This window comes from Electrophorus electricus, chromosome 10, assembly GCF_013358815.1.
Source record: "Electrophorus electricus isolate fEleEle1 chromosome 10, fEleEle1.pri, whole genome shotgun sequence".
Taxonomy (NCBI): Eukaryota; Metazoa; Chordata; class Actinopteri; order Gymnotiformes; family Gymnotidae; genus Electrophorus; species Electrophorus electricus.
In genome coordinates, this window is record NC_049544.1 from 20,892,217 (window position 1) to 20,901,928 (window position 9,712).

The 9,712-nt window shown below is 46.4% G+C and overlaps 1 protein-coding gene across 11 annotated transcripts in view; it reads left to right on the forward strand.

Annotated features, from left to right (window-relative positions):
• Positions 1 to 8,594, forward strand: part of LOC113587060 (protein MTSS 1-like) — a 45,304-nt gene extending 36,710 nt beyond the window's left edge. For 5 of the 11 annotated variants that reach the window (XM_035530705.1, XM_035530707.1, XM_035530706.1 and 2 more), the window contains 5 exons: positions 1,398 to 1,514; positions 1,958 to 2,167; positions 3,816 to 3,989; positions 4,686 to 4,863; positions 5,065 to 8,594. In XM_035530705.1, the coding sequence (XP_035386598.1) occupies positions 1,398 to 1,514; positions 1,958 to 2,167; positions 3,816 to 3,989; positions 4,686 to 4,863; positions 5,065 to 5,690 (1,305 nt within the window). In that variant the 3' untranslated portion in view covers positions 5,691 to 8,594. The remainder of the gene's footprint in view (positions 1 to 1,397; positions 1,515 to 1,957; positions 2,168 to 3,815; positions 3,990 to 4,685; positions 4,864 to 5,064) is intronic. The other 6 variants (XM_035530710.1, XM_035530711.1, XM_035530713.1 and 3 more) reach the window with 4 other exon arrangements.
• The last annotated feature ends 1,118 nt before the right edge of the window (positions 8,595 to 9,712 follow it).

A 9,712-nucleotide genomic window follows, 5' to 3' on the forward strand; every position in this document is an offset into this window, starting at 1 on the left:
GGACGTCGCCTCAGCCTCCCTGTCCGCTGTGTCCTTCGCGTCTGTTTGTGGAAGTGTCCGTAGTGAGTTTCCCTTCTTGATGCGATAGGGGATATAGGAACGAGAATCCCAAACCAGGCCACTAATCCCACAGTCTGAGAGTCAAGTGTTTTGCTCGTCTTCGAGTAGAAGGCGAAGCCTCGTGACCTTGTGTTTAAACTCCGGTAGGTGTGTCATATTGTGACTTTCAGGACAGTTATTCTTCAGCAGTTACATTCATTTTGCTTGTTTTTCTTTTTTCTGCTGAATCATACCAGTTTATGAGCCCCCACCTCCACTTTAGCGTCTAGCTCTCTGGCGACCAGTTGTGATCTTCAGTTTCCTCTCCCATAGTGCTTTCCAGTTCCCCATGAGGCACCGGGACTTCCTGTCCTCAGAAGGGCCTGTGTGACTGGTCTGCTGGTGGAGGTCACCCTCATGCGAGGGACCTGAGACCAGCTCTGTTTGCGCTCGCAGCAGTGGTGAACCTTAAAGGGAGAGTTTAGCCAGCGGCGGTAAGCTAGCTAAGAGTCGCTGGAAGCTAATGAAGCATGTGCGGCCACGCTAACCACTAAGCGGCTCTGCATTATCATTAGGCCTATTAGCATTGGCGTTCTTGGCTGAACCTCTCCTTTATGGGTTTGAACGTGGACTGATCTAGATGACTTCAGCTCTTTGCTCAGGCTTTGCAGTCCATGAGTCCCTGTTGAGTAAGCCCTGAGACACCCGCCAAGCGCGTCACTCTGTCTGCCAGTGGTGTGCCCCACTCCAGCCTGCGATTGGTGCAGAGGAATGGGCGACGTCCCATAGACCATTGAAAAACACCCTCCTCGCTCCCCCCCCTGCAACCGCATACCCCGGGAAATGCCGGTGTGGGAACGTCAGGGCAGTTGAGGTCATCCCAGCTGAAGCAGTTGGCGGCCCAGTCGCGTTGGAAGCTCTGCTTTGCCTCCCAAGCTCTGTGAGAGCCCGGGGCTGAGGTTTAAGGCCCTCCGCCAACTATTCTGTCACTGGAGCTCGAGTGGCAGCCTGCCAGTTGCTGATTGGTGCCTCACTATCCTTCTAATGCAGCTGCTGATTGGTGCCTCGCTACACCTCTAATGCAGCTGCTGACTGGTGGCTCGCTACACTTCTAATGGAGCTCTTATTTCAGCCACTTGCACTAACTGGCAACGTAATAACTCCTGCCTGAACTTTCCACTGCCTGTCTTTTTATTTTTCCTCTTTTTCTCTCTCTGTCTTGCTTACTCTCTGTGTCTGTCTGTCTGCCCTTTTCATGCTGTCTTAATGCTACGATCCCTTTACACTGTGTGTGTGCGTGTATGTGTGATGTCCTGTGTGTGGATTTCCCACTGTCGCCATGTGCACTGTGCATGCAGCATACAGCCTCCAGCTCTGGCTCATCGGACGCCTCCGAGACGTGTCAGTCCGCCAGCGAGTGCAGCTCTCCCGCATCCCTTGGCTCGGTCGGAGCCGCCGCCGCCTCCTCTGAAAAGGTGACCTCCCCTGTGAGACCCTTGTTCGCTGGAGCTGCTTCCCATTGGCTCCCCCATTACTGGGGCTACCAACCATTGGTCCGCCACTCTGTCAGGCCTGTCCCATCAGTGTATCCCTGCTGTGTTCCTGTAGTAGAATTGGTTCCTCCTTTTCTGGCCACCTCCTCCACAGGCGCGTTTCTCCCATATGGATTGAGCTGTCCAGCATTGTTTTTCTGCACCTTTTCTGTTATCATTTCTGTTATTATTTTTATAATTATTATTTCTGTCGGTATTGCACCATATTGCTGTTTACTTTGCCATGTTTCACATTTTTTCTCAGCACATTTTGTGTGTTCATTCATTTGTATATTTTGTTTTCTCCCCATTCTGGTTGGTTGGCTTGTTTGTTTGTTTGTTTGCGGCCCTGTCCTGTTGCGTTCATCCCTGCCGCACATGCTCAGTTGTCCAACGGCTTCGACCGCTACGTCCTGGGAGAGCCCGCCTACCCCTTCCTCCCCCCTTCTTCCTCCATCTCCTCTTCATCCTCGTCCTCGTCTTCCACCCTGAGGTCGTGGTCGCGGCCAGGCTCTGTGCTCCTCCCAGACTACCCCCTTTACTGCGCACTTGGCTCTGGCGTACTGCCCCCCTCCTCCAAGGTCCCCAGCTGGAAGGTTTGTCCGTCCGTCCCCTCCTCTCACCTTCTCGCCATGTTCCTCAGAGGTGATGCAGTGTACAGACGTTGCCCCTAGGTGGCAGCACCAATTCACTTTTGCTCTTAGAGGTCAGCGATGGTGCATTATACTCACATAAATGCCTAAAATAAACCCAAGTCTGCATGTAAATTTCACTTAAACCATTTCTTTATATTTCATCAAATATTTTATGTGGAAATGAAACATTGACATTTAATTATTGGAATAGGTATCTTGTCTGACTCAATCTGAAATGATATTGAATATAAAATGCCCATCAGGAGTACCAGTGGAGAGAGTATATATCAGAGTCATGTATTATTCTCTTTTGAACAGCCTCTTTTATCCTTTTTTTTTTCTTTCCTTTTACGCTAATCAGATCAAAGTGGCTGTAAATTCAAGGTACAACAATACTGTATTGGTTCATTGAACGGTCCCTGTGAGATCAGCCCTCCCTCTTAAGGATGGACACAACAAACCATCACTTATGAACCTTCGCCAACTGATGGTCACCTTCCATCAGCTCACTGTTCGATTTATACTCGATTACACCTCGATTACTCTTGTGCCAGAGGAAAATGGACACCTGCCACTTCTCAAAGGCTTGTTATAACGAGTGCACTGAGTTCTGAGTGACTCCCTTTTCTTTGTTAGTTTATTCCTTCCATAAAATTGCATACAGTAAATGTCAAGGTAATGACACATGTTCCACCTGTTCTCTAGATAGTTAGCGCAACAAAGCTACTTTCCATGTAGCCAAATGTAATGTTAGCTTAGCGCAGTGCCTCAGTACATCAAGCCACTATGTGACAAAAAAGCCTTATGAAGTTTGTGTCTATATTCTCATTTTAAGTCAAATTTAGACTGAAGTGCCAATCAGAAAACTTCCTCGCAGCCAACCGCCAATGCCGATTCAACATGCACAATCAACCATAACGATGCTGACAAGTATCAGTCAGAGCCAACGGTGCAGGACACAGCTTTCTGAGTATAAGCAATGATGCGGAAACGGTGAACTGAGTACAGGCGACAGTGCAGAACATAGTGTGCTGACTATGGGTGAGAGTGCAGAAGGCAGCATGCTAAGTTCGCGTGACAGTTGGTCTCCAACGACCTCGAGCGGTCTGACGCGGTCAGGGTCAGTGCGTCCCTAGCCTGAGAGGCACCAGTCACTAGGGCTGGACTGAGAAACAGGGTGGGGGTTCAAATTGTGACTCAGTTCCCCAGTCATGTTAGACCTTCACCTACAAAGACTTGGTGGGTGTTTTTTTTTTTTTGTTGATGTTTGTGACAGGAAGCAAACCATGACCAAGAAGAATGAACATAAGCTAGCTGTCTTGCTGTCAGCGACAGCTGCAGCTAAAACTAAGTTTAACACCTGATGAACAGTCCAACAGTCCCTAGTAGATATCAGTGGACAGAAAATGTAACCACTGGACTTCATAGCCTGTGCTGATCTTTCTTAACAGTACATGCAGCAAACTGGTACCTGATCAAAATTACTAGTCCCAATAAAAGGGTTAACAGTGCCACCTAATGGCCAACATTAGCAGTGCAGTAGAATTCAGTTGGAGGCCTTGCGGTTGTCTCTCACATCTAATGCTAGGCCTGTTGCCCTTGGCTACAGGACTGGGCTAAGCCAGGTCCATATGATCAGCCCATGGTGAACACACTGAGGAAGAGGAAGGAGCCCAGGGAGGTTTCGGATCACTGTGGCCCCGGGCCCTATTACCAGCTGCCACAGGCAGCCTCCTTCCCCGAGGACGGACCCAAGACCAGGAGCGCCTTAGTAACACCAAAGGTAGGTCTGCTCCAACACCAGACTGTTATGGGGGTGATCTAGAGGTATTAAAGACATTTGGTTTAAAGAAGACATGTCTTCTCTGTGCCCCCCCCCCCCCCCCCAACAATATGGTTACACCTTAATACTTTTAAGCTTTTACTAGTCAGTGAGCATTTTTGACATTGTAATTTATTTGACTTCATAGATTTTGCACAGTCTTAACCATAAGCAGGCTACTGAGCGTTGTTTACTTGGGTTTAAGATTGAAATGGTGTAAATTCAACTTCTTCGGACTCTTCAGTTGTGCTCAAAACGAGTCAGAATGAAGAACATTCACACCAGATGCACCAACAACCAGTATCAGATGAGCAAAAACACACTTCCTCTTTGTAGTTGTTGTCACTAAGGTGACGCTCACTCGCTGCGCTGCTGAACAAGCTGACTTGCAGCTGATCAAAGTGAGCACAGAGAGAGCAGGACTGACTACTCTGAGCGAGGAATCTGGAGTAACCACAGATTTTACAACAATGTTTTGACAGCATATAAGAAACGTTGTTTGTGGGCATATTCCTGAATGACTGACAATTCTGCAAGAACATCCTGAGTGAAATACTCCACTGTCAGGGAACTGTAAAAGTTATTTTTAAGCCCAGCTGTTGTGGTTGGCAGTGGTATTATGGCAGACATCTAAACACTGTGTGTGTGTGTGTGTAGGTGATGATGGAAGAGATGGAAGCACGTGAAGAGCTGGCTCTGGCTCTGTCTCGTGGGCTGCAGCTGGACACTCAGCGCTCCAGCAGGGACTCCCTCCACTGCTCCAGTGGCTACAGCACTCAGACCACCACTCCGTGCTGCTCCGAGGACACCATCCCCTCTCAGGGTACATGCGCAGGTGTCTGAAAGAGAGCGTGAGCGTGTCTGTGTACATGTTAGAAACAGCTGAACTATGCTCTCAGGTGTTACACCAGCACTTGGTGTGTTTGTGAGCCATCTGAGCAGCTTTGACGCCAGCCTTTTTTTTTCTTTTTTTTTTTTTCTTTCAATCCATAACTTTATTTCTGTTCTAACACTTGCGTCTGCATCTTTTCCTCAGTGTCTGACTATGACTATTTCTCGGTGACTGGCGACCACGAAGTGGACCAGCAGGACTTTGACAAATCCTCCACCATCCCGCGCAACAGTGACATCAGCCAGTCTTACCGCAAGCTGTTCCAAGCCAAGCGTCCCGCGTCCACAGCCGGCCTGCCCTCCACGCCCGGCCCCGTCATCGTCACGCCCGGGGTAGCCACCATCCGCCGGACCCCCTCCACCAAACCTTCCGTCCGGAGGGCAATGCCCGGTATCGGTCCCATCCCCATCAAAACGCCCGTCATCCCGGTCATGACCCCAACTGTGCCTGACGTCACGGGGGGCATCCGGACCCCCGGGGAGGAGGGCGAGCAGCCAGCCAGCCCTGGTTCGCCCACCCTGGATGAGGACTCAGAACAAGAGGCTGCCCTGCCCGTGGCCTCCTGGAGCGGCCAGGCCTCCACCAATCCCCCTCTGCCCCTGGGGCAGCAGGTGTTGGGCCTGGAGGCACTGGATGGGGAGCTGGAGGAAGACGAGGATGAGCTGGACCTGGCCGAGCCACAGGGAGACACCATGCTCCTCGCCATCCGGCGCGGTGTCAAGCTGAAGAAGACGATGACCAACGACCGATCCGCACCGCGCTTCGTATAGGAGGACAGCGACAGTTCTTGTAACTTTATTAAGCTTCATTTAAGATTCATTGTGACGTCGTTGTGGGTTTCACTACGCCGGTGGTCTGTCAGCCTCTGCTTTGTCCAGCTTCATGTGGGATGCACAGAGGGACTCGATCCCCTGGATGGCCTCTGCAGAATGTCGCAAACCAATATGGAGAGACAACACATGGCAAAAAGGACAATACCTTTCCTTGTTGTATACCCCGTGTAGAATTGTCACTGTGGCCTCTTTGAACTTGCCAGCTCTCCCTCGCTCTCTCTCTCTCATGCTACTATTTTCTGCAGTCTTTCCCCTTCCACTCTCTTGAGGTGCCAAATTGTGCCGTGTTGTGTGTTATGTTCTGACTGCTCTGCGGATGAGACGAGGCCTTGGCCGGACATCCCCCCACCCATACCTCACTCTCGTCCCACTCAGCAGTGACGCCGCAGGGCCTCCTGACTTCTTGACTGCTCAGGTGCAGCTGCTGTCAGCCTGCTATTTCAAAGCAATACTCTGCATAAATCTGCATAACACAAGTTTCCTATGTGCCATGAAGAATCAGTACATGACTCTCTACAGAGAGACTAAGTGTTCATCCTGGGAGCAATGAAGTAATGAAGGCTTGAAGAAACCATGCAGCGAGTCAGAGGCGCGTGTCAAAGGCCGGTTTATTTTCTTATGTTCAGACTGTTTTACGTTTCAAGAGAAAGTACTTGTTTTTAATGTGTGTTCTTATGCACATATATCACAAATGCATGTCACCTTTCCCCTTGATAAGTTGGCTGATTTAAATCTTTTTACACCGTCAGTAATATATATTAAGTTAAACTCATAAGCGGTTTAAAGGCATCGATTTCTTAGTTCTTTGTAAAAATCTATTAAGCTTTTAGAAATCAGGGCCCTGAGGGAATAGTTTAGTGATGAGCACAAGCCCTTTTACAGTGTGTACAGAAATGTAAATAATGACGGGGTAATCGGTGACCCACCACCTTTTAATTTATTCACCTGCTCAGTTCTCTGATTTGCTCTGTCAGATCTGGTTCTTTCATGTATGTATGCTGTGAAATATGTTGTATTTTATGTTAATACGCTGATTTAATTGCCCTTAAAAAAAAGTGTGCGCGAGCACACATGCATACACACACTTTCACCCACTGTCTGGTTGTTCTCGCATTCATAAGCAGGGTCCACTGTTGTCGGCGATGGTATGCAGGGCTGCCTCAGGAGCACTGCTAACCTTGGAGAGCATGTTTGGGGGGGGGCTGTTGCAGACATCTGAAGTAACACGTCAGCTAAGCTGCATACAATCTGTGTACGACCACAGAACATCTGGAGAGCTCGTCAGTGGGTCGCTGGCGGTGCTCCCACCTCGCTGTGGTGTCGAGCATTACAACAACCACTTTCTTGTTTAGCATTGCTCTCCAAGCACGAATGCTGACTCGCTGGTTTGGAGCTTACCTGCATAAAATTATACCAGGGTTCACACTTTCAAAATATCAAAGTAGAATTTTGTATGGGCTCTGAAAACTGCCTGTCACTCAAAATGTATCCATGGGAACAAGCAGAAATGGCCTGGACCCTGTCCTCCATTGCACACGTCTGTATCTCTTCTGCTTACGTTGTTCTCCCACACCACTGTGTATGTTAATTCTTTGATTTTTGACTTAATCTGCTGGAATTTCCATAAACGTGCAGCTAAATGATTGATTTTGTCTGCTTAGAACAGTAGTGTAAAACAAATTCATTGTCATCTGTGACTTGTGTAATTAATCTTTAGTTAATGATTATTTAAAACAGGTGGTCTGTTTTCTGTTCTTCCTCATTGTTGTATTGAACTGTGGAACATTTGTGTTCGTTTTAGATGAATCCACATAGAAAAAAAAAAAACACCACTACTTAGCTTCTCCTGCTGGTGCTAAAATCGCTGTGTGCGATACAGAAGCTATATACAGTTCTCAGTCGCAAACCATCAGTTGAACCAATTGAAAGATACTGCTGTAAAACTGCCATTTACACACAGCACCTGTTGGCTGGTTAGCCACAGTGCTTTGGTACTTGCCTTAGTCTGTTGGTTGTCAAGGGTTAGATTAAAGCTATGATCAGTAAGTTTTACAGCTAAATTGTAAACTACCCAAAGTTAAGCTCTTGATTTACACATCAAAATGTTATTTTTCTGGGTGGTGGATTGGGACACATGAGGTCAAAATCAGCTACTGAATGAATAATAACCATCTAAATGAAAGCTTGTTTTAAGAAATCAAAGAGGCTCTTGCTTTATTGCATATTTCTCCAAAAACTATAACAAAAGTAAAATTAAATAAACTGGCTTTGAAAAATCCAACCCTAAAACATCCTGACCTTAGCTTTTAAAATACATGTATTGGCTATGTTTTAAATAGCACTCTAAATTGGCAGTTTGGTCATTATTCCTATACAGAGTAGTGTTAAAAACATGGGACACAAACCTCATCACCACCCCCGTCCATACGTCTGTGGACCAATCCATTAAACTGTATTAGAAACCACATGTGCAATATTCTGAAATTACTTTATAACTTGGTGGATACTTGTATGCATATGATGCTATAAACCTGTAGGTAAAAGCTGTTTCAATATTGTCTGCATATAGGCAGTTGAATAGCTGTGTACAGCTAGAGAACATCTATGGCCCTTTTTTTAGTCTGCCAAAGTCTATGTATACTAAATGCTTGGGTTTTTTTCCTTCTCTCTCCCTTCATATTGCAGAGGACGATAAGTAATGTGGGTCATCCATGACTTTATTTAAAATATAGCGTAGTTTATACTGAGAGGTGACCCGTTTTCCTGTGCTATTACACTAACTTTGTATTGTTTTCCAGTATAATGACTGCTTCAGCATACATTAAAGACAAAGCACATTGACCAGCTGTGTGTATGAAAAATTATTAACCACCCTTAACTCATGGGTCCTATCGCTTATGCCACATGGTTATCAGCCCAGTGATAAAATAGTTGGAGTTTGTAGACTAAGCTGTTCTTTCTAAAATCCAGAAGCTTCCTGGATGATGGACAGTATTTTCACTTAAAGCTATGGTGAGATTCTCAGTCGTTGCTGGAACAGATCCACTTCTGACAGATTTTGCTGACTGAGTACACCCCTTCCTTTCAGCTCTCAAAACAAATGCCTTTCCTAAGCCCCTCCCTTAATCTTCACTACTATGTACTTTTCATGCCAGTACAAAGTACTTGACAGGCAGAGAGAACCACCTCCATGTAGGGAAGTTTTCTGATTAGTTAATACAGCCAGACCTTATTTGACTAAAGTCCTGGACAATAACAGATTTGATTTGATTTCTCAGAGCATCTATTTTAGCCATATCTTTAATAGTTATAAGGATGTATAAGCAGTTTAGCCTATTTATTTAATTGTTTGCTTGCCCTCAAGCATGGCATATGAACTGAACTATCAGCCCTCTGTTCATAAACAACATTTTGTTATGAATATATCTGTGGCACTCCCACATGGTAAAGGGGTGGGTTTACCTTCAGCACTTACACTTCACACATCAGTTTAGTAGCTGTTGGCCTATAGTTAAGTAGGTTTACTTGCTTTCCAAATCAGAAATCCTGTCAATAGTTGGTTTTAAAGCACTGAATTCTTTAAAATGTAATGCAGTTTTAAGTTTGTTCATGCCCGATGGAGATTAGCATGGTTGTGATTCATGGTTGTGAATCTCTGTCCTGGCTCTTGGGCCCAGGATTCAGACTCTTTAAATCTTTAAAATAGATAAGAATACATGGCATTGGTATTATCTGAGATCACACAGATCCATACATCACTTTGGAACTTGTATCCCACACAAGTCTGGAAACCGGTAGGTCAGCGACTGCTCCAGGGTTCCTTCTCACTCACCTTTAGCATCTTTGAGTCGTGCTTAGACAACGGCCTCCTCATCCATGTCAGATCACACACGTGATGCTCTTGAACACCAATTTCAATTCCTTTGTCAACTTGATTTCAGCTGAGTCACTCTGCACAG